The sequence below is a fragment of the Maniola jurtina genome, chromosome 24 (genome assembly GCF_905333055.1).
Source record: "Maniola jurtina chromosome 24, ilManJurt1.1, whole genome shotgun sequence".
In the NCBI taxonomy this organism is placed as follows: Eukaryota; Metazoa; Arthropoda; class Insecta; order Lepidoptera; family Nymphalidae; genus Maniola; species Maniola jurtina.
Genome location: NC_060052.1, coordinates 94,262 through 120,104, shown reverse-complemented (window position 1 = coordinate 120,104; position 25,843 = coordinate 94,262). Strand labels below are relative to the sequence as shown.

Here is a 25,843-nt window from a genome sequence, read left to right as displayed (position 1 = left end):
GGAAAGTACATCGCTTTGTGTTCTAGAATATATCATTGAGTATAATTATATAGAAGGCGATATGTGTAACTTTACACGACGACGACGACGACCGTAATTAGGTATGATGTATTTTATTTCATTAACTAAAAGTTGTTTTGCGCCATAGCAACAATATGCGACAATGCGGCATGCAATGGAAACAATAATATTTCGGTCGTAATTAGCAATCGACAGTCTTATTATGCCAGGACAATATCATGCTATAAAATAGGAATATAGCAGCCTGCCGACGATTCTTGCTACATTTTGAATTGTTATACCATGAGGCCCTGTAGCATGCCGCAATGCCGTACTATTTGCTTAGGTGAAAAGAATCTTAAAGCACAAGACCTCACATTGCATCAAGTTCATCAAATATGCAACATCTTATATTATGTGGCAACTGGCAAGCTATCGTACCGCAATATTTCTACCTATGGCACGATGAGTTCTTGGCGTAAAATAGACTGTTGCTGTATGCCGCATTGTCGCATTTTGTTGCTCTGGCATAACCCAGCATTAAATAAAAGAAATAATTCGGATCTGCCTTTTCCTTATTAGATAAACACAATTTGAATAAATCTATAATTTAGCTAGACATGTAGATTAGAAATTAATATTTTAATTCTAAAAGGTAAACTATATAGAAATATGTATGTATTATAGTTTTTATTAAGCTGGCTTCCAAAGATACTTACCTAACTTAATAGAATTTCTAATAGATTGCTATTTGCTACTTGTTCTGAATAAATATTAGAAGTTAAATACTAAACATAATCATACAGACTCATTTTATAAATCATATGATTTGCGAAGAGCTTGTTGGTATTTCTAAACTACTTAGATATTATGTCTAATTTAAAGTTTAAAAGTAGCTTTAATCTTAAAGCATATAAATTTCAAGTAATTTAGTTTGTTATGGTGCTCCCCATACAGCAGTTATAGTATTATGTGGTGAATAACATATTTTGTTACATAATAATATTATTATGACAGCTACTAGTGGAGTAAACGAAGCATTTTCGTCGGAAGTCCTCAGAAACAGTTTCGATTTTGATGATTTTTTTTTTAAATTCTTGTTTTTTATACATTATTTAAAAATCAGAAACGTTTTGAAGCGGGGAAATAATTTTTAGTATTTTTTTATCCATATGTGCGATATTTGTACACGAAGTTCAGAAAAACGCTACCTTCTCTTTGATAAGTTGTAGAGCTGGTCAAATGCTACAAATGACCTCTGAACACTTATGGGCAAAAACCGCCCGTTTTTGAGTTATTGATCGTTTTCAGAAAAATACGTATTTGTTTCTTTTAAAATTCATCAAAAAAAAAGTAAGGCATATTGCTGACTTTTTATTTAATTTCTAAGTACTAGACATCTCAATTAATAATTGTAAATACTAAAATAAAAATAATCTTTGTAGGTTCCCCGGTTAGGGATCCAAGACTGTACCAGTTTCATAATTTCTATTGGGTTTTTGTGGCAAAAATGCTATTTTTTTTTAAAGTTACAGAAATTTTTGGCCTGCAAATTATTTACAAAGCTTCTACACATACTCAGCTTTCTAATGATGTATAAAACTTTAAAATAAGTTGAAAATTAGCTAAAAAAAACGATAAAATAATAGCACAAGGGAGAAATTTCTTAACGCTTAAATTTTAAACAAATCGTTTTTTCTTTGTTTAGAGGTAGTCTCTACTTAGAAAGAGGTAACAGTTTACTGTGAATATGTGATCTGGTCAAGTCTGATCATAAAATCGGTCACGGGATAGCTCAATTGATCGATAGGAACGATTTGTTTAAAATTTAAGCGTTAAGAAATTTCTCCCTTGTGCTATTATTTTATTGTTTTTTTTAGCTAATTTTCAACTTATTTTAAAGTTTTGTACATCATTAGATAGCTGAGAATGTGTAAAAGCTTTGCAAATAATTTGCAGGCCAAAAATTTCTGTAACTTTAAAAAAAAGTTGCATTTTTGGCAAAGTAACCCAATAGAAATTATGAAACTGGTACAGTCTTGGATCCCTAACCGGGGAACCTACAAAGATTATTTTTATTTTAGTATTCACAATTATTAATTGAGATGTCTAGTACTTAGAAATTAAATAAAAAGTCGGCAATATGCCTTACTTTTTTTTTTAATGAATTTTAAAAGAAACAAATACGTATTTTTCTGAAAACGATCAATAACTCAAAAACGGGCGGTTTTCGCCCATAAGTGTTCAGAGGTCATTTGTAGCATTTGACCTCCTGTACAACTTCTCAAAGAGAAGGTAGCGTTTTTCTGGACTTCACGTATAAATATCGCACATATGGATAAAAAAATATTAAAAATTATTTCCCCGCTTCAAAACGTTTCTGATTTTAAATAATGTATAAAGACCAAGAATTAAAAAAAAAAATCATCAAAATCGGAGCTGTTTCTGAGGACTTCCTAAGATTGACTATTTTAAGGCTTTATTTACTCCACTATACTATAACTACACCAATATATAATAATGTTGCACGCATAGGTATTATGTGAAATACTATAAAAGTGTAAGAGGATATAATACAATACATTATACAACATTACATTAAAAGAAATCTTTTTTAACAACAAAATATAACTTTACGAAAATACTATCTTGTTTAAATAACGTTTTAAGATATAACTGTTGTCTGAGAGCACCACTATAGCATCTTGGTCTTAAGACTTGAAGATTTGATAATACTTACTTTATAAATAAAAATGATTAGGTAAATTTTCTTATTAGATTGTATGTTTTCAACGTAATGTATATAGTACCTAAACACCTTAAAACAAACGCTTTATAGATTTTATCACATAATAATACTAATAATAATATTATGTACATCAAAACGGAATTATTCTAAATTACCATTAAAAAGTTACTATAGGTAGTTTGTAAGTAATTGTAGGTAAGTCAATTATTGTTTAAGCAAATCAAAATTCGCAACACATAAAATATCGAGGTATTTTACGCTTTTCAGAGTGAAGACGTTATATCCATTATAATTTTATTGTAATTATTAGGACACAATATAAATAATAATTTTCAAGTACAAGCCTTTGCACATGACACCTTATTCACGCTCATCAACAGCGCCGTATAAAAAAATTCAAAGAAATAAATGAAAAACCGACTTCAAAAACCAAAAAAATAAAAAGTAAAAAACTCTATAATTTATTACCGAATATATTATGTAAGTATACAAGAGTTTATGTAATTCTATACTAATATTTTTAGAGCCTACGACATACAAAAAAAAAATACAGTAGAAAGAGAACCTCCTCCTTTTTTTAAGTCGGTTAAAAATCATCTATACTAATAAATAAAATTGGAGTGTCTGTCTGTAATTTAGAAATAACTACCGCATATTAAGGTCATATGGTTATTTGAACGATACTATAACCGAATCACACGTTTTTAAAATTTTTGTGTCTGTCTGTCTGTCTGTCTGTCTGTCTGTCTGTCTGTTTGAAAAGGCTAATCTTGGGAACGGCTGAACCGATTTTGACGGGATTTTCACAGACAAGTAGAGAATTGACCAGGGAGTAACATAGGCTACTTTTTAACCGACTTTCAAAAAGGGAGTTGTGTTTTTCTAGCTATGTACACCGAAATCTCCGAGATTTCTGAACCGATTTGCGTCATTTCTTTTTTAATCGATAGAGGAACTTTGCGACATTGTTTCATAAAAAATTTGGAGTCCAACTCCTCAATCCTGATGCTGCAGGGGATCTGACCAATCCACGCGGGCGAAGCTGCGGGCATCAGCTAGTAACAAATATAAACAAATCTCGACACACGTAACATGTAACAGTGTACGAAATTGAGTCATTATTATGTGCGCGTGCGCATTGTAATGCTTGCCTTGCCTACAGTGATAAAATACTCGAACCTAAGCTGTTACCATATATGGGAATACTCCCAGTGAGTTGATATTACAGCTGCATCGCGTTCGGTGCTCGTTTTAGTTACGTCCAGTCTGACTCGCTTCAACCGCGCGCGAATAGGTCGTCCTGTGTAAAGGCTCTTATTAAAGTTAAAACTATTAATTGTCTAATTAAAAACGAAAGGCCACTGCAAACGATAATACAAATCTAACGAGCGGCTTTTTGCTGGGTAATTGAATATCCATCAGACACCACAGCTCGCGTCATAAAAGTCATCTGCGCTGGTCTTTACTTTTTATAATTTATGTGTTTGATTGTACAAAAGCAATAATAAATGTACGTTTTTGTATCACGCTGGTTTAGGTTCGTTTCTAGTTGAATAAAGACCAATTTATCAATCGTAAGAATGGTTTTTTTGTCTTTAAAATTCTGGCAATAAATTATCCGGGATAGGCCGTGGCCGCGGATTATCCCGGATAGCCGTCTTCTTGCTAAAATACATCAGTTTTTCTTTACACATCCAAGGAAAGGTAAGGTGAAAGCCGGCTGGCTTAGCGACTCTTCTCAGTGGAATCTAGTTTCTACTTTGTCTCTCTGTTAGTACTGTAGCTACAAATAAACAGACCTAAAAGAGAAATAGGTAATGCATAATAATTATATTCTGCGCAGTCTTTTTTTTTTTTTATTAATTTGCAGACACAAAAAAAAATCCTTAAAAAATATGTCTCGCCAAACTGCACTGTCTAAGCGGGCTAATTTGGATTGGGTATGCCAGTTTTATTAAACCTATATGTACCCCTTTGGTTTCTAGAAGGCATCGTATCGGAACGCTAAATTACTTGTCAGCACGGCTTTGCTGGTAGGCTGGTAACTAGCCACGGCCGAAGCCTACCATCAGACCGGATAAAGACAATTTAGAAATTATAAATCTCCTTTACCTACCCGGGACGTCCCACCTTATCTACAGCGCTTACCATTGCGTCAGGGAAGTCCTCACCGGAAGTAAATTACGATAAATAAACCTTTTGCTTGGGCGCTTCCTCTCTAACTTCTGCTCCAGCTTCTGCGCTAACCAATGCGGGATATTTAAGAAAAGAAGAACGAAAAGAGAAGAAGAGAGGAGGAAGCAGGCGTGTGGTCGGCATTAGAATCAGTACGCTTTGTCGTGGGCTCGTGGCCCAGAGCTCACAAAACGAACTGATTCTCAAGTCGACGCATGCTGTCGTCATCAGGCATGGTGGACACTGGATAAGCTTTCAACAAGGAAGTCAGTTTGTATGTAGAGGATAATCGCCGAAACTACGGATCCATCCAAAAATTCTGTTACTTCTGTACTTACCTAGTATTTAGCATCGATGTATATTTACACAGGTTCAGGTTAGTCCGCTTCGATGTTAGACTGCATCATGACTTACCACCAGGTGAGATTGCAGTCAAGGACTAACTTCATAAAAAACCATCAAGTTTGCATGACATCATGCATATCTCCAAATAATATATACAGTCGTATGCTGTCGTAGAGTTTGACGATGCGACGCGCGACGTAGCATCGCAAGCGTTGTGAAAGGGCCTTATCAAAATGTTCGCGCAGTAAATTTGCATTGAAAAGAACTTTATGATAATAAAATCGTTCAATTTTCCGAAGTATAAGTTATTTTTACAAGTCTGTGAATCGCGGATTTAACTCGCGGCGGAACTTTTTATCTGCACAAATTTAGTTAAGACGCCCAGCCAGAAGCCGCGCAGCGGCGCCAGAGATGGAAAAGTTTTCACCACTTTGCTACTGGAAACATTTATGCAAAACCTTTATTGTTCAATAATTTGAACCATTTTTCCGGTCAATAGCTAGGCACCTACAGGTAGAGTTTTAATGAACGAGTAAAATAATAAAAAAAAATTGGTTGTCTGTAAAGTCGGTTTACTGACGATAGTTGAACGTGACAACAAAGGCCGATTGCGCTTCTTTGTCGCTCGTTCCGCGCTCTCGCTTGCACTTCAAGGCTTACATGGAACGCCTCAGAGCGAGGTAACGCCGCATGAGTCATGGTTTTTCGTGCGTGCAGCCGGCTCTATCGAATTATAAGACGTTGTCACGTCAAAAACCGGCCAAGTGCGAGTCAGACTCGCGCATTGTATACGTAAAGCCCATTCCATATTCCAAGCCATATGTTATCCCACTTGGTATTGAAAATTACCTTATTACCTTACTTTGAAAATTTAAACACATTTTAATTTTTTTTTAATGATGTAACCACAAATACGCGGTTTTCAGATTTATTCCTGTACTTGTGCTATAAGACCTACCTACCTGTCAAATTTCATGATTCTAGGTCAATGGGAAGTACCCTATAGGTTTCTTGACAGACACGACGGACAGACGGTCAGACAGACAGACAGACAGACAACAAAGTGATCCTATAAGGGTTTCGTTTTTCCTTTCGAGGTACGGAACCCTAAAAAGCTAAACTCATTTAATTAACCGCCCACATGTTGCCGGAACCTCCAAATAATATACCTACCAGGAGGTTATTTCAATTTTTTATAATTATTTTACCCTCACATGAAAGTTTGGGTTGAGTAGGTACCTACCTTGTACAAATATCGACATAAAAAGGAATTCTACTAACTCAGGTGACAACTAAATACTACTTATCCACCGGGAGGTGGACCCGTCTCCAGTGGCTAACTATGGGACTTGACTTCCTTACCGGTGACCTCAAGAATCACGTTACTCTATTATAAAGAGGTCCTTAGAATCCTTTCCCAATAGGAAGCTATTAATCAGAGATACTCGCGACATATAATATACTTAGCCGACTATCTGTCGTGTCTACTACGACGTTGGTGTCAAAAAAAGTACTTCTTAGAAAGCGTTATCATTCTAAGTTATACTTACCGTAACTAACAAAACCAAAGGTTAAGAGGATACTTGTCAACAAGCCCCCGTCGATATTAATCAATGAATTTATGTCCTTTAAGGTCCTGGTATTGGGCAGTGTGAATTGAACACACTTAGATTTCTTTGCATTTGGAATTGATTTGGAAGTAAATTGTTAGCAATAAATCAGAGAGTGACCTGTGATATGGCATTACATATAGTATACATTGTCAAAAATTATAATATTAAAGCTGTGCGTATTGCGTGAGGAATTGCGTATTGCGTGAGGAATAGGTGCAACTTGCAGGGTTTGATGCATGCGCTATTGCCAGCAAACATGAGACATATTTTTATCTACAGGCAACGTCTGAGTAGGTAACGCATACGTCTAACGCAAGTTGAAATGTACCAGTGTATTTAGTTAGACCTATCGACAAGTTTAGAGTCGGGTGTAGTTTAAATGTGGCCCGTGTGTTTAGACCAGTTTAGACTGTCAGTTCCGCCCCCCGTCACCGTCGGGGGTTGGTCGTCCCCCGCACCTCACCACCCCTCTTGCAGAAATCGAGACAGCACGAAATTTTCAAGATTTCTGGGTGTAATTTCTGGTTTTCGTAGTTCCAACATAATTATAACAATATAAAATATATAACGATAATTTTTTTACTGCATGATATTCATTAAATTTTCTAGGTCTGTGGTTTTTCCAAATTTCATTAAATTGCTTCGTTGTCTAGAAAAACGAGCACAAAGTTGGGCCTTTTTTTAAAGAAAAATACAAATCTTTGAACCCCTGTAATTTTAAAACTACATATTTTTAGAAAAATCTAAAACACCACAGACACAGATATTAGTTTCTAGACTATGTCTGCAAAATTTCATGGACTTTGGTTGCTTAATATTCAAATGAAATGGGAACTACGATTGTATGGAGTAAGTGACGGAGAGAGCTCTGTTAATAATGTAACCAAAGGTTGGCTGTAAGAGATTGCTTTAGCAATACGAGTAAGACCGCCCCTGCACCCTTTTGTTTAGTTTATTCTGTATATAATTTATAGGTATGTGTGTACAGTAGGTAAAGATGTCCTAATATAGTATTAGGTATATAAGTACTCTGAGGTTATACTTGAACTCATGATTGTTTTGCTTATTTAATTGCTTTAAAAAACGGTAAAAAAAATCGAACTGAAATTATAATGCAGTTGCTAGAATGTTTAATACGAATCTGATAGCTATCAACTAGCTTATTTACTTCCATGGCTGGACATATGCCTTTCCTCTTGTTTTCTCATCCACCCACTTCCCGCCACCTCTTCCAGTTCAGTCATCAGTCCAGCGGGCTGGAGTGGAGGTTTCCCCACACTGCACTTGCTGGTACGTGGCCTCCACTCTAGAACACGTCTGCCCAGCGACAGACGAGACCTGCCTGTTGCCTTTTCAGCTCGCTAATTCCTAGAGCTATCTCAGTTACGGAGTAGAGAGGTAAGTAGGTACCTTATGGTCTTCTCAATTCAAATGCATAGTGAATGAATTCCAGAAACAATTTGAACAAGCATAAATACAAAGGAAATATTATTAAGGAATAGGGTATGAAAAATATACCTAGTTACCTGTCGTACTGAACTTATAAATTGACAACGCATGCAGGGCAAACTTCCCAACTTGTGGAACAAACAACATAAAGAAAATAGGTCGAATAAGTTTATGCTCATCGTCTTTTGTGAACTAGGTAATATCGCCTTCAATCAATTTGAATCTACTCCATCGATGGCCCACTACTGAGAACGGGGCTTCTCGAAGAACAAGAAGGGTTTTCCTATAGTCTACGACGCTGGCCGAGTGCGGATTGGCTGACTTCATACACGTTTAAGAACATTATGGAGAACTCTATGATAGCCTGGCCTCTTAATTGAGAGGTCCCGGGTACTAACTTTTCGAAGCAATGCGTGTTTCAAGCAATCCAGTACTATTTGCTTTAACGGTGAAGGTAAACATTGTGAGGCAACCAGATGCCTAAAGTATATAATTTAGTGTTACATAATTATTTTTCTCCGGCACAAAGGCATTTATCCCGGAGCCGGGCGCTCCCCGGGTTGTCGTAAATTCTCATTTCGTCCGCAACTTATATTTCCCGATAGATTCAGGGAGCTTTGGCTCACACATTCGTTCTTAAATTGTATCGGGTGATGAAAATAAACTATATACAATTATGTAGTATGTATAAATAAAATTCGTCTTAGTAATAAGTACATACTTAGGTATCACATTTTTCTTTAACGCTGAAAGAAAACATCGATAGGAAACCTGCATGCCTGACAGTTCTCTATAATGTTCTCAAAGGTGTGTGAAGCCTGCCAGTCCGCACTTCGCTACTAAGGCCTTCTTAGATACTTCCATACTTACTAATATTATAAATGCGAAATTATGTCTGTCTGCCTGTCTATCTGCTAGCTTTTCACGGCCCAACGAAGGACATAAGCTACTTTTCACCCTGGGAAATCAAAGACACGTGGACATAGTCGCGGGAATCATCTAGTAATAATTATGATCATTCTGATTCGTCTGTTTTGTTCTCTCTGATCCCATTGTACTTAGAAATTGAGGGAACAGAGAAGATTGTTGCTTGCCTCCGTGAAGCAATAAGTGTGGAAGTAGCGTAGCTTTGATGCCGATTGCCGGCTCATCACAAGCCCGAAGGCTGACAACAGGCATATCACTCACGACATCCGATCTGTGCAAACACCATGAATTCCGCCACAGAAACCAGGACAAACAAAATATTATATAGAAGCAGGCGTTACTTTGCGGAAGTCCATGATACACAAGGAACCAAAACCTTAATTTGCTATAATCCGTTAAACCAGACAAATCTGTATGGTGTAACATGCAGCATGCGATACGCGCCGCCCGCCTTCCCACTGCTAAACATGCAGGAAAACCCAGCCACCAAGCAGCACCACACAAATTAAAAGTTCAAGTTTGAGTAGTTTTGGGATTTCAAGTGGTATTAAATTAAGCTTTTGGTTCCTTGTATAAACAAATTTAAATAAATAAAGAATTCTAAGACGGGATCTTCATTCAGGCGAAACCTCGAGTAAAGTGCTTTTAAAATCGTATTTTTTTTCATATGATAAATAACAATAATTGACTGATGTTAGTTTTTGTGTTTCCAGTGGGTACAGGATTAATATCTTGTAACCTGTTATAAGAAATTCCCAGGGAAAGAATAGGTCTAATATATAATAATAGCAACTGCTTGTATAATATAGTCAATTTTCAAAATAGGTTTTTTAACACACCTACATAGCGTTGAGCCAATAAATAAATAAATAAAAGTTTAATACAAGATGTATAAGATGTGTAAGCTAAAAATTAAGCTTTCAAGTTCATAGTAATTATGTTGTAAGTATTATTTGATGTTATTAAAGGTCCCGATCGATGAATAGACTCACGAATATAGATGTAGGATGAAGCATCCAAGTAAGCTCCGTAAAGGCCTCCACCTAACTTCGCTTGGTCAAATACAGGGATCAGCATTTACGAAACGCGCAGTCAACCTGTTCTAGCAAAAAATATAACACGCAGCATTTCGTTAGAGGCAATTTTAATTGGAAAACACCCAACAGCGGCGCCGCGCCATTCATCAGCCGTGATTAGTTGCGAGCTTGCATACAATTAAACGGAGAGCGGCACATTTATGGCGCGTCAGCCTTTGCCTAAACAAAATGGCGCTTTTGAATACTTATACAATATTTTAACCGATGAATACAAAACACAACAAGATTACGAATTCGCTTGGTTCCGCCTGGATTTGATTTTAAGTTTAAAAATCTTGTGGGAACTCTTTGATTTTCCGAGATAAAAAGTAAGATTGCCAGATGGAATTATTGGAATAACCCTCAATCAAGGCATTACCTACTTGGTACAGACAGCTTGCGTCCTGGCGCCAAGCAACAAGCTATGTCGTCCATGTGAACTTCGGTCTTTTACAAATCCCGTGGAGACTTTTATTTTCCGGGACCAAAAGTAGTCTTTTGTCATTTCTCGGGACGCAAGCTACTCGTATCTATAACTTCCAAAATTGACAAAATCGCCCAAACGTGTGGGCCGTCAAAAGCTAACAGAATGAGATTCTCGATTTTTCTACAGGCTCTGCCAAAGCCAATTAGCTAGACGCTAATCTACAATACAACTTGAAATCTAATCGCACGAGTTGCTTTCCAACGGAAAGAGAGAGCTGTCTTCTGCAAGTTTTATTCCTAGTGGACACTGGGCTATAGAATTGTATCGGAATGCCCTTTACCCAATTAGACGTAGGCACCGAATTACGTGAATCCTCACCCTAATCTTACCCTTATTATCTCTAATGTTACTAAACTGCTACTAGATTTTCTTGATAGAGTAAGATCTTATACTAACTTAATGTTTTATTTTCTCTTACCCTCTCACGATAACCGGAAGCAACGGTTTACGTGGTCGCAGTGTCCAAACTCCAATATTGGTCGACATTTTAAGTGCTCGTCCATTATAAAGCACTTGAACAATGAAACCGATACATCCTATGAAATATTATACTTACCACTTTGTTAAGAAAACCAAAGCTCCGATAGATAGTTTTAATTTGTGTGAAACATTGCAGATATTAGATCCTGAGTGTAGTTAACAGCCGAAATATCTAAGTTGGCCTCGGTAACGATTAATCATCTACAAGGAATCAAAAGCTTGATTTGCTATATCCGCCAAAAAAGACAAAGACGCGATCATCACTTTGCAATGAATTCGTAACAGTATACCTATAGGAATATCTCCTGAGGATGCTCCGCTGTCGGAGCGAAACTTGCGTAGAGTGTGTTCTGGTCATCGATGTATAGTAGGTGGATTCTTGTGGTGTTCGCGTGGCACGTACGAGTAGGTACATTTCATGCATTTAATGATCAAACGAACTTACCTGTAAGTGAAGTTCTATCTAATTATACGAAGGCTTTGTCCGCACATATTGTTTCTCACAAAATAAGACATACGTAGTAGGTAGGTAACGTCTGGTGGCACTGAGATCTTGTACCATACCTTCTTATAAATAAATAAATAAATAAATAAATAAATCTTTATTATCTGAACAGAACATTATTTACAGACTTTGGTGTGAGGCCCTGCCTCCTGATGAAGTGAAAACTGTGTTTCAGGAGGCAGTGCGGAGGTTATGCGGAAACTCGCAGGCAACAGTTAGTTCATAAAATATATTACCATTAGGAGAATGAGTAGAGTGGTGGAAAATTGTGTTGAAACTTGAAATAAGTAGTTTCCCTCAGAATGTATTTATTTGGGTAAGTGCCTATGCTTTCAGTGCAACGCTGAGTTGCAGTTTCGACGAACCGACGCAGTTTTGAGTGTTAACTGTTAACTCATGGAACAGTGAGTTTCACGTTTGGTACAAAGCGTGGTTTGTATAAATTGAGAATAGAAGTTTAGCTTTAGAACGATTTTGCATTTAAATTGTGTTCAAAAACATTTTATATGAGTTTGGAGGTTTGTTGGCGTCTATGTGGCATATATTATGTAGATAGCTGTATCCCGAGGATGGATGTGGACTATTTTTTGTCCCGAAAAATCGGAGAATTCTCACGCAATTCTTTAAACAATTAAGTCTTTGTTGATGAAGTGCATTAAATAAAAAATTTAAACAAATTAATTTCAGAATTAAAAATTTCAATGGATTTCCGACGAGTCATACTGTTACACGACTTAGTGTGACTCGTTGGAATTTAGGAACCCACCTACGAGGTTTACGCCCGGGATCCAATCCCCAGCCCCCGCAACAGGAGGCCGACGTGTTATCCACTAGGCTCCGTAGCTATCACCACGCCTCATGTCACACTATGCGTGAGAACCCCGCAGTGTGATGGGAGAGCCAACACCTGCGGTTATTGGTCGTTTGACCGCGGCCAGCTGTCGCGGCTGGTCGCGTCGCTCGAACTCCGCCGCCGGAGTAACTTTACCCATTTATGTCTAGCCAAGTGACGAATAAGACTAACGACCTGTGAGGACCAGCGCATACAGACGGAGTGGAGTTGAGTCGTTTTTTAGGGTGCTGTACCTTAAAAGGAAAGACCGAACCTTTGTTGTCTTCTCTATCTGTCTGTCCGTCTGTCGTGTCTGTCAAGAAAAGGGTACTTCCCGTTGAACTAGAATCATGTTTAGCAGGTAGATAGGTCTTACAGTACAAGTTAAGGAAAAAATCCGAAAAACGGGAATTTGTTACATCACAAAAAAAAAATTAAAATGTATTTCAATTTTCAAAGTAAGATAACTATATCAAGTGGGGTATCATATGAAAAAGCTTTATCTGTACATTCTAAAACAGATTTTTATTAATTTTAATGCATAATAGTTTTTGGTTTATCGTGCATAATATCGGAAAAAATTCCCCAGTACAGAACCCTCGATGTGCAAATCTAACTTGCACTTGATCGGTTTTTTTTTCAGTTTACTCTCAGTCCTGGGCAAATAGGAAAAGTAAAGTAAATATATGGTACATGATATACCGAAATGTCATATTCCTAACTGTTTAGTTTTTGAGATAGCCCCCGTCACAAAAATGATATAAAACTGACGACTTTAACGGCCCCCCATATCTTTGTTTTTTAAGATTAAAATAAATCAAACATATATTCGTACTTAACCTCGTAACCTACTCGATGAGCTCTTGGCTCTTAACAACAACACCCCACATTTTAGGGTAAGTAAAAGATTTTTTTTGGCACCTTTGTCGTGTATGTGAATCCTCTTAGAAATATTTTGGTTTTGGGTCAACACCAAATACAAAAATTTCAGATTTGTAACTCATTTCATCTACGAGCTAGAGACCTGTGGCATGCGGACAGACAGACGGACAGACCGACAGAAAGACAGCAGAGTGATATTAATAGGGATCCGTTTTTACCCTTTGGCTACGGAACCCTGAAAAGCTAGTTTTATTGAGGTAGTTCTTATCATTTAAAATTTAACTACTAAGTAGCACTCACTTTTTAAGTCGATAAAAAAGACGCTTTCCAGCAAATCTGAATCTCCTAAATGATCGAGAGGCAATTACAAATGTATTCTATTGGTATTCTATTCGCAGAACAAAGAAAGCTCGCTCGCATTCACGTGACGCTCTCACCAAGGCTTCGTTATCTGGCGGCCGGCCAACGCATCCTATCGCATCGCACTTAGTGTTGATGCCTAATGCCTATTGCCTATGCGTTAACAATGTAAACACATTCCAGGTCTCCCTTCTTCTACCAACTCCTTACGATTTGATCGGATTCAAAACCGGATAGTCCGACTTGTGCACAATCCCAAACTAACCAGCTTGTTGTAAAAACCTGGAGCATCGCAGAGATTTTATAATGCAGATGTATTCTGAGTCGGTACCTAATCGTTACACCTCATTCCACCTTCCTTTTTCTACAACCGCACCGCATGCCATCGTAAGCAATTTTACCCTGACCCGTCACCAACCTGTGCGCCTAGTGTACCTACTTCGATCGTTGTGCCGGATCCTTTTTTCCACGCACATGCAGACTATATTGCTTAGTGCAATATTAAAATATGCCATCAGCCACAAGAAAAAAAAATCACTTTTATTTCAGCGTTTATAAACTGGATACCTCATACCTTTAGTCGGATTTTAGTTTTGAACTTTACCTTGTTCTCTGTAATGACAAACGACTCGCTGTTGAATATTATGAGATTCAGTAATCAACTGATTCAATTTACACGTTGAGCTTTCTTAATTGTCGAAAGTATTGTAGTATTAAGTAGGCAGCTAGCTGGCTGTAGGCAGCTATAGGTAGGGCCATGGTCGGCACCTGGCGGCTGGCGGCTGGCGCTGGAAAAGTGCCAAATAGCGCAAACCCGCACCGCGCTGCGCCAATGCATAGGGGCTTCTTTGTTTTATTACTGCTCTGCTACTTCCGGGAACACAGAGCTCTGTAAGGTTCGGCGTGGAGTGTGGACAAACCTTTAAAATGCGATCCCACTCGTCATCGATTTTAATCTTTGGGTTTGGAATTTTATAATTTCTAAATTTCTGGTCTCGTCTGCTTCGACCGCGGCTGGTTGCCGCCCTACCGGCAAAGCCGTACCGCAAAGTGATTTAGCGTTCCGGTACGATGCCGTGTAGAAACCAAAGGAGTATGGGTATAATGAAAACTACCATACTCCTTTCAGGTTAGTCCGCTTAGAGGTGCGTGCCCGGGATGGAACCCCGGATCTTGAAACTTGTTTATTATATTACATGTGGACTGGAAATGCGTTCGTTGCAAAGGGTGAAAGTAGAGCCTATTTGCATCTAATTTTGTTAGACACCCTATCCGAAATGTGGTTATTTCTGAGTTATTTAAGATTTAAGAATTTCAATCAAACCCGCCAATTTGTTAAGTTAATATGTACCCTTGTGATCAATATACGGATTTTTTTTTATTATTTTGTGGTTTTCTGATAGGCAATAACCACTACTTACGATGACAAAATTAGCTGCAAGAAAGCTCTACTTTCACCCCTTGCAAGGAATGCATCGCATTTCCAGTCAGCCTGAATTCCATAGCCTTCCAACTTCGTTAGCGCGGCTGAAAATTCAGGATATCTCAACTTTCAGGTAGCCAAGACGTGTTCTGAGAGAGATAAAAAAGGTGTTATTAGAATAAACAGCTATTTTCCCTCACGATCTAAGTAGGTATAATATAAATGTCGCCGGGTTAATGAAAATGCATAACTTCTATCGCGCCTTATAACGTTCCCCTTTTCTCGGGAGAATCTGTAGATGACAGGGAAAAATTAATGCTCCTACCTATTTACTTATTTACACAAGAAAATATGAGCCCGTATTTGTAGCTGTACCCGACTGAAGGGTTATATACAAGTATACCTACGAGTTCTGCGAGTTTACAAATTGGGCGTATTTTAGTTGAACATCCGAAAGATTTCTCAAAATCCTTTCTTAGTGGGGACTACGTTATAGTTCAAAGAACTCACTGCCAAAATATTGAGTTTCTAGAAACAGCCTACTATTTATTACTAGATGATGCCCGCGGCTTCGTCCGCGTGGATTGCGGTTTAAATTATCTTGGGAACTTTGTGATTTCCCAGCATAAGAAGCGTGTTTCCGTTTCAGTACCAAATATCGTTAAAATCGGCTTACTAGATGGGCCGTGAAGAAGTAATAGACACAATTTTGTATATTAAGTATAATATTTTTTTTTTTAATATGGCTTATTTTCTTCGTCTTTTCGCTCGTAACTCCTATATAGCTAATGTTATAGCATAAGCAGCCTATGTCGTGCTCCTAGGATACTTTTAAACTCATTGTTCCGCCTTTTAAGACACTCACGTAACCCTAAAACTGACTCTTGCGTGTCATATCATGCCCCAGATCACTACACATCGTATTTATATAAATTACGAACGGAGTAGCCATTGGGCGGCGTATAAGAACCACAAAACTGACCCCAGACCCTTACAGAGATCGTCCCGAGATACAATGGAGCGGAAAAATTGCCGCAACATCACAGCTATTCAGTATAACGAGATTGTTGCAGAGGTCAAATGTCACGTCAGCATTTTCATCTCGAAGATAATTCATAAAATAACTCCTTATTAACCCCCGACCCAAAAAGAGGGGTGTTATAAGTTTGACGTGTGTACCTGTGTATCTGTGTATCTGTCTGTGGCATCGTAGCTCCTAAACTAACGAACCGATTTTAATTTAGTTTTTTCTTTTGTTTGAAAGGTGGTTTGATCGAGAGTGTTCTTAGCTATAGGTAATTGAAGAAAATCGGTTCAGCCGTTTGAAAGTTATCAGCTCTTTTCTAGTTACCTTCACTTGTCGGGGGTGTAACCTAATTTATTTACACTTGTTTTTAGGGTTCCGAACCCATTACTAAGCCTCCGTTGTTCGTCCGTCTGTCTGTCTGTCAGTGGGCTGTATCCCATAAATCCTAATAGGTATAGAGCCGAAAATCCCAGAATATGTATTCATTTGCCGCTATATAACAATAGATAATAAAAATGTCAACCATGTAAATTAAAAAAAAAAGTGTTATTTTTTGTATGTATGGTGGTAGATAGATACAGAATCCTCGTGTACGAATCCATCTCGCACTTGACCAGCTTTTCATTTCTGAATTCGAAAAAGGAGGTAATACAGTGGCAGCCTGGTGGTTAAGTGTACCTACCTCATTATCTACCCTATTCCACCCAATAACTAAGTATATTAAACAAAAGTCCAGCAATACAAAATTGCTATATTAATCTATTCAGGCACCTATAATGGTGCGTGTTCCATTATACTTCTCATAACTTTTAAATAACCTTAGGAATAACCCATTGGCGTGACGGTTTTTACGTTAATACCATCTCTGATTTTGCGAATACATGGGATGCCAAATTTAATAGGTGATTAAAATAATATAAATAAAAAATAATTAACTTAAATTACATGTCGCGACGGTGTGCGCCCGCAATTTAACATAACTCTATACCCACAAATTATATTAGAGTAGGTAGCTATAAGTTTTCTAGCAAAGGTACAGTAGGTGCCTTTTTTTTGTTCCCGGGGGGTTCGATCTCTTTGAAGAGAAATCGGGTTATGTGGGATTTCTACCCACTAAAATCCCTCGATGGGCATCCTCAGCTCATATCAAGAGGTTCGGGGAACTCTTACAAACGTGAATAAGCGATAATGAAACTCATAAAACGGAAAACCTATAACGATTTCAAACTAGCAAAGACGAAAATAGAAAGAGAAATCGGGCTGAGATGTTCTATGATGTTCACTCACACGTGTCAGTGCTACCAACTTTATAACCTCGATGCTAGACTAGATATATTTGTAGTCGAGTTAATAGGTATAATAGATGGATTTCGTGTATTCTCAGAATCTTGAGATTACCTTAATCACATCCACCAACATCCCTCATAATAATTATTATCATCTAGATCAATAATATTTCGATATCTCAATCGATAAACGGCCGTTGTAAACGTGCGGCTAACTAGTTTATGGTAATGTCAAGTGTGCACTGGCCTTAAACCTCCCGTCATTACGCATCACTACGTCCGACCATAGACAGCGTGTTTTGCTGTGGTCAGTGGTGTTTTGACAATCACAAAAGTTTTGACCGTGATAAAAATGACGAGCTCCACAAATTAATTAGAAAATTAAAATCTAGTGATTAATCAAATATGACTGTGTGGCGAAAACTCGACAATGAGGACTGCTACGCCGTCGGTATGTACCTGTTTCAAATTTTTCCTGTAATGACTAAGAAATTGTAGAAAATTAGTGTTACACAGTTCCACAAGCTCCCACCCGCAGAGAAAGATAAATATAAACATTGTCTCACGGTTGAAACTTCTATGTTAAAGTTTAAAAGTCAGAGAAGTCCAGTAGCTATAGTTCTGCCCAGCGTTCTTATAGAAAATATCAATTTTCAATGCCCCTCCCAAAACAAGTCCATTGGCAACAATTAATTTGATTTGTTAATTAATTTGTCATGACGTCTTGTGATTTTTTTATCAGCAGTACCTACCTATTATTTTAAAAATCATTAATTAAAATGTGCATTGTGTTTCCAGTCAAGTTTCGTTCAGTCAGTATGTTTGAAGTCTATAAATAATTCATTTCAAATGTGAAATGCTTATCTCACTTTTAGATCTCTGGAAAATATTTATATTTTTATTAATATATACAAAAATTATTGTTTTTGTGATCTTAGAAGCACAAGACAGAAACATGGGAGAGTATAAAATGGAATAGATTTCTTTACAAACCGCATTATAAATATTATAATAAATTAATCAGAGATTGTGGTGGCGCTGTTTAAGAAAAGCCAATGTTCAGCAGTGGACATCCGGAGACTGAAGTGATGGATCAAAAATCTCTGATAAAGTAATTACTTTGAGATAAACTCCTAGTTTAGTAAGCATTTCCCAATAAGAAGAACCAATAAGAAACTTGTCTCCAACTCCTTTAAAAATCATTACCATGACTACTTATAAATGCAAAAGTATCCCTTTCCTGTATGATGCAGGTTTAATAAAACCTTGCATCATTCTCTACTCAATTCCAGTTAGCCTGCTTCCCTCTCAGACATCATCATCCACTTACTATTCTGTGAAATCATAGCCAAGGGCTAACTTGTCTAAATGTATTTAGAAAAGAGAAATCCTGACTCGCTGTCTGCCTCACCAACACCCAGCTCATACCCTTGGATCTAGTAAGCTGAAATTTTAAGTAGAGATTCCCTTAAAATATAGACAAGGAATAAAACTGGATTTTTCAAAATTCCCAAAAAGAAGTCACATGCTGTTGCTAGCTTCATAAATCAATAAAAATGAAATAAACTTTATGTGGCAGGCTGAGTGAACCCTGCATGTAGTGATATAAATACAGATTGCCAAAACTCTATACATTATTGTGTCATTCGTAAACATTGGTGTGGGAGAGAAAGTTGTTCTTGTAAAATGTTTATGGTTTGACTCACACAATTTATAAATACTCTTTCATATTTACCACTGATAAACTGAATCAAGACAATTCATTACTGTCTTGTATAAGAAATTTCATTTGAATAACCGGTCAAGTGTGAGTCTCACTCCTAAGGGTTCCAAACATATAAACAAAATACAAACACTTTTATGTAGAACACTGCCAGTTAATGATGGACTGCCTTGTCTATAATATATGATTTTAGTTTTTAGTTAGTAAATTAAAAAATTTGTGTTTAATTTTTTTTTTGTGATATAAGCACAAATTCACAGTTTTCGAATTTTTTTCTTTAGCTACTTGTGCTATAAGACCTACCTGCTTGCCAAATTTCATGATTCTAGGTCAATGTTTCTCTGACTGATAACAGACAGATGGACTAACAGACAACAGACAGATGGACAGACAGACTACAAAATGATCTATCCTTCCTTTTTCCTTTTGAAGTAAGGAAGCCTATAATTAAGTTAGTAGTTACTTAAAGATTACCTCTTATATAACAAAGTATGCAAATATGGATGTAATCTATTTCAAATCACTGAACTATTGATGCAGGGTTGTCACTTTTCTAAGATTTTGTAGACATAATAGACTTCTGACGAAATTTAGTACAGACGTAGCTTGCATCCGGGGCATGGACAAGCACAAACTTTTTGTCCTGGAAAGTCAGAAACCCACTGAATTTTAAAAACCTAAATATACACAAAGTTGCGGGCATCGTGTAGTAAGTTCGGACTATGAAGAAACTGAGTAACAACAACATACAGCTCAAAGCACTGTCTAGAAATGAGACTTCGCATTATTATGTAGGTGCTCTATATTCATAAAAAAAAATATTTGAGAAATTCCAATGAACTTTTTAAAAACCAAACCCACATGTACATAGTCAGACTGTTTAGATAGAGTTTATGTAGTATGTCACCGCTCTATCTCTCGCATCCTTCTCTGTAGCATAGTAGACACCTACAAGTATGTATAGACTACACCTCCACTCCACTCATCTAGAACGCTTCTTACCTGTCACCAGTGTACAGTCAAAGGCTGTAAGTCGTTTAGCACCTTAATGATCATGTTAGGCGTGTGTGACTTTTTTATAGAAAAAGGTCATAAGTGCGACATGTTGTTGATGCAATAGTTCCGCAAAATTGCTACTCGAATTCTGAGGCCAACCGTACATGTGACAGCCCTGGTAGAACATGATTTAATAAACGCGAGCCAGCTGGTTCCACTGAGCCAGTAATTATATAGTTTCGCGCCTCATTAGATGCTTATAACACCTGGAATTATCTAATTCGTGGTTTTTACCAACAAATTACTTGCAATCAGTGCGATAGTATGTTAAATTAATTCCCACTATTTGTACTATTTGTTATGTATGTAAGAACGGTGCTAATTCAAGTGTAAAAATCTCTTAATTAAAATGTCTAAAAGTAGTGCTATTTTCCACAGGATCACGATTGGAATAGCATTTTTTTTACTTCTGTACACATAATGTGGCTAATTCTGTTGTATGCACTCTCTAAACCTGACAAGTCCAAAAGACCAACTTTGTGGAGATTTGAGTCATTCCTTGAAGTTCCCTGAGGCGAGGAGGTTTCCAGGTTGCGATTAAGAATATGGGTTTTAATCTAATGCTATTCTTTTCTACAAGTGGTATTATCAAAGGGATAGCAAACATTTAGACCTGCCATTTCACTTCTTACTTTATTGATTATGTACAACAGAATTGACCACATTACCGGAATAATATGAATCAGCACCTAAGTCTTACATTGATGTACTTACCTACACCTAATTAATGTTTTAATTACGAAAACATGATCGCGAAATTATACAAAAATACGTACTATAGCGATTTTACAGTTATAATCAAAGGACGAAGTGTTCCTTTCAGATATAAAGATTCGTTAATAAAGCTGGTCAAGTGCGGAAAATTCAACTCACTACCCCACTAACTCACTAGTACAAACAGACGGATGGACAGTGGAGGCGTATAATAGAGTCCCGTTGGTACTCTTTGGGTACGGAACCAAAAAAATATGTTAAAGGCAGTTTGCCCGCACTGCGATATTTCCTGTACAAATTCATTCATATCCCTGTTGCAAATTTTAAATTGCCAATACTTGCACATTTTAAATGATTTCACAGAATCGCGATAAAACATCGCGCGGTTTTTCACAGTGAAGGATAACTCGGGTGATTTATTAAGGGTGCCGTACGCGAATTATATCCGCAGAGTTATATGTACGTACTTGCGAAAAAACATGCGCGAACGAACGGTTTCATACAATGTTCTTACGTCCTAGCAATAAAAACCTTAATTTGCAATAATCCGCTGAAAAGGCAAATCTGTATGGTACAACATGCAGCAGGCGACACGCATCACCCGCCCTCCCACAGCTAAGCATGCAAGAAAGGCCAGGAAATGCACAAATTGTGCATTTGTTAGGTCTACATATCCTGATGTTGCTCCGGTGTCCGAGCGAAACGTGCGTCGAGTGTGTTCTGGTGGATTTATGTGGTGTTGCGTGGTGGTACTTAGGGCTTGCTTGGTGGCTGGCTTAAGCTAGCTAAGAGCTCTTTCGATCAAGCCACATTTCAAACAAAAAAAACTAAATTAAAATCGGTTTACTAGTTTAGGAGCTACGATGCCACAGATACACACGTCAAACTTATAACATCCCTATTTTTGGGTCGGGGGTTAAAAATCACGCGGTCTCGGTGTTATCGGCGGGCTTAGCCTTAGTTTCTTAACAATAGGTAGGTAGGTTAATAAGGGAAGACACTTGCAACCCGACACCAAAATGCGGGGCTATTCAAAACCAGTTCAAGTATAATACTAGACCTATGTGACAAGTAGGTGTGCAGGCGCTGGAACATAAACCTAAGAGTAAGCTGTGATAGCCTACACGCCTGCCGCGCCTAGCTCAGGCGTGCAGGTTTCCTCGCGATGTTGTCCTTCACTTTAAAGTAAATGATATTTAATTTCTAAATATTTGTAGAACCGCGGCAGGATTCGAACCCGCGTTTTTTGACGACATTAACAGTCGTTTCAGTACTCAGTGAACATACATATCACTTTCGTCACTGGCAGTAAGCAAAACCGTGGCTTAGCGGCCAGAGCGTCGGACGCGAACCCAGAAGACTCAGATTCGAACCCCGCCGGTTCCGCAATTTTTATTTTTTTTTATATGCATTTAAAAATTATTTAGTTTCTTTGAAGTTCAATTAAAACACTATCACAAAAATATGTTATTTCATTGCTTAAAACGCGCTTAGCTTCAAAAAGTTACCGGTGTTCGAACCCCCGACCTGTCAAATAGAAGGCAGACGTCTTAACCACTAGACTATCGCCCATGTTACTAGTTGTAAACTACATAAAACATATACAACGCCCGCCATCAACTGATAGTAACGGGTGTCGCAGCTTTGTTTGAAACATACACTAACGCGCTCCTGCAGTTATTTCCTGTTACATTTCCTTATTGGAGCTAATAATATTGTAATACAGACCATTATGTGGTACAGCGACTATTTCATATTATAATGCTCACTTGCATACAGACAACTTCTGACAAACCGTCGAGGCTTCCACGTCACTGACATACATCACATACTCTTAGCTAGCAGGCGTCAAAATGTTAGTACATTTGACGCACGCAGCCCTAAAGTAGCCGTATTTTTTATTGATTTCTCGTCAGCATAGACTAATATTTGACACTAGCCGATGCCCGCGACTTCGCCCGCGTGGATTTAGGTTTTTTGAAATCCCGTGGGAACTCTTTGATTTTCCGGGATAAAAAGTAGTCTATGTGCTAATCCAGGATATTATCTATCTCCATTTCGAATTTCAGCCAAATCCGTCCAGTAGTTTTTGCGTGAAGGAGTAACAAACATACACACACACACACACACACACATACAAACTTTCGCCTTTATAATATTAGTGTGATGCAGTCGATTCAGGATCAAACCGAGAGTTCCCTCACTCTACTTCACTCTGATACAACCTCACAAAGAAACTCACAAACATACATACATAAACCTTGAAATCATTACATTTTTCATAATTGTAGGTCAACGGAAAGTACCCTATAGGTTTTCTTGACAGACACGACGACAGACAGTCAAAGTGATACTATAAGGATTCCGTTTTTCCTCTGGTGATACGGAACCCTAAAAAAAGAAATGTGGCTCGTCACTCTCCAAGCATTCTCTGCATAGAACGCTGTCGGCAATACGTAGAGGTAGAGTGTAGGTATATAAAGTGAACCGATCAGCGTATCAGTGGATGCACCGATCAACGTCGCGTTATCCTTATCAGCGGTACCCAAACATTTATCGCGCTATCACTTATCTGTTTAGATTCCAAGTTCGGTTATCCCACTACCGGATATTGTTCAACAATAAACAATGTGTACACGCATGCAATGATATTCCCACGTCTCGAAGACTCTACTTTTAATCGACTTCAGAAAAAAGAGGTTTTCAATTCGATACGTATTTTTTTTTGGCAGTCTTACCTTCTCTTGCTGTAGGACTCCGTCAAATTGGAGCTTTCGTTTTCCCCGCCGCATACTTCCCTTCAAAAAAAAAATTGGTTGTCTGTAAAGTCGGTTTACTGACGATAGTTGAACGTGACAACAAAGGCCGATTGCGCTTCTTTGTCGCTCGTTCCGCGCTCTCGCTTGCACTTTAAGCCTTACATGGAACGCCTCAGAGCGAGGTAACGCCGCATGAGTCATGTTTTTTCGTGCGTGCAGCCGGCTCTATCAAATTATAAGACGTTGTTACGTCAACAAAAGATTCCAAAGAATTGAGAACCTCCTCCTTTTTTTGAAGTCGGTTAAAAAGAAGAGAGAATAGGCGCTCTACCTTACACTGTGGACACCTACTTTGGTGTGATAGGAGTAAGCGCGTGGCTATTAAAAAAAATCAACATCGATTAATGAATGAATGATGGCAATGCAATAATGCCATGTTCCGCGGTAGGGGGGCAGTCTGTCTGTGTGTCCCATGCGACCCGCGGTCCCCACCTGAGGAAGTTCAATTATGAGCGGCAGTCGAAACGCGGCCCGTTCACATTGGCCAATTTGTGCGGATGACTGATTGATTGCCGACGTGTATCGAGGCTTACTTACTTGACAGCTGTGTGACTTTCGGTGATAGCCTAGTGGTTAGGACGTCGGCCTCGTATTCGGTGGTCGAGGGTTCGATCCTGAGCACGCACCGTGCATTGACGTCGCTTGCTTTAGTCGTGAAGGAACATCATAAGGAAACCTGCATACCTGAGACTTCTCCATAGTCATGTTGTCAAGGTGTGTGAGATCTGCCAATCCGCACTTGGCCAGCGTGGTAGACTATGGCCTATACACTTATCTTGGCTATCTTCCATTGTTTTGGATCGATAGTGACTTTCACAATCATCTCGGATTGGCTAAAATCCATAGCGATATTATGTGTGCGTATATTATACAGGTGCATTACCTACTCTACTCCCTCACTCTCATAGTTTAGAGATGAGGAGTCAAAGTCAAATCATTTATTCCAAATAGGTACCATTGTACAATTTTTGAGTGTGAATTGTTGGATTAGTAAGGTAATAATAATGATATTACGTAATTAATTACGTAAACTTAGAACTAAAGCTACGTGGGTTCCAAACGCGCTTAGGGTCTCAGAAGAGCCTGTAGCTGAAGTAACTGATCACACAGTAGTTGATCAGTTGCATTGGCTTTACTAGACTACGTTATATGATGTATCAGACAGGGCAGGTGCATAGTTTGATTCCTAACAGACTTTCGAATCTAATAGATACGAACTTTTAATTTATAGTCAGTCATTTACTCAAATTGGGTACTATTGTCACTTTCTGATTGTTAAACAATGATGTAGTGGTGATAATTAATTACGTTAACTTAAAACTAAAGCTAAGAGGGTTCCAAACGCGCCCAAGTCTGAGAAGAGCCCACAACAAACTCAGCCGAGTATTGCTAAAAATCTATTGTACTTACATCTATGCATTTTTATCACATACTAATATTAGAAAGGCGAAAGTTTGTAGGTATGTGTGTGTGTTTGTGTGTGTCTGTGTGTATGTTTATTACTCTTTCACGCAAAACTACTGGACGGATTTAAATAGATAACCTGGATTAGCACTTAGGCTACTTTTTATCCAGGAGAATCAAAGAATGTGTGTTGTGTTGAATGAAAAGAAAAATAAATAAAATAAAGTAAATAAAAATGAGATTTCTGTGAGAAGTGCCAGTTCTGTGAGAAGCCAGTGTCTGCGTCAATCAGCATCGGCAACGTATAGTACGCACAAGCGGTCGTTTTCGGCGCGCTGTTGACTCACACGACACTCATGCCATTGTGTCGTATTCATTATTCATTACTCCATTATTTATACTTGACTAGCTAATGCCTGCGACTTCGTTCGCGTGGAATTTAGGTTTTTCCAAATCCCGTGGGAACTATTTAATTTTCCGGGATAAAAAGTAGCCTATGTGTTAATCCAGG

General features: G+C 37.9%; 1 protein-coding gene and 1 long non-coding RNA gene across 7 annotated transcripts in view; one reads left to right on the top strand and one right to left on the bottom strand.

The window, feature by feature from the left end:
- Positions 1-262: 262 nt before the first annotated feature.
- LOC123877864 lies at positions 263-11,737 on the bottom strand. The gene is made up of 3 exons (XR_006798692.1): positions 11,705-11,737; positions 2,488-2,491; positions 263-754 (listed from the first exon to the last, which is right to left on the bottom strand). It is a non-coding gene; the product is annotated as an uncharacterized LOC123877864 (long non-coding RNA).
- Positions 11,738-17,898: 6,161 nt separating this feature from the next.
- LOC123877860 (dedicator of cytokinesis protein 1) overlaps positions 17,899-25,843 on the top strand; it is a 43,848-nt gene continuing 35,903 nt past the window's right edge. For all 6 annotated transcript variants that reach the window (XM_045924790.1, XM_045924789.1, XM_045924788.1 and 3 more), the window contains exon 1: positions 17,899-18,067. In XM_045924790.1, the coding sequence (XP_045780746.1) occupies positions 18,022-18,067 (46 nt within the window). In that variant the 5' untranslated portion in view covers positions 17,899-18,021. The remainder of the gene's footprint in view (positions 18,068-25,843) is intronic.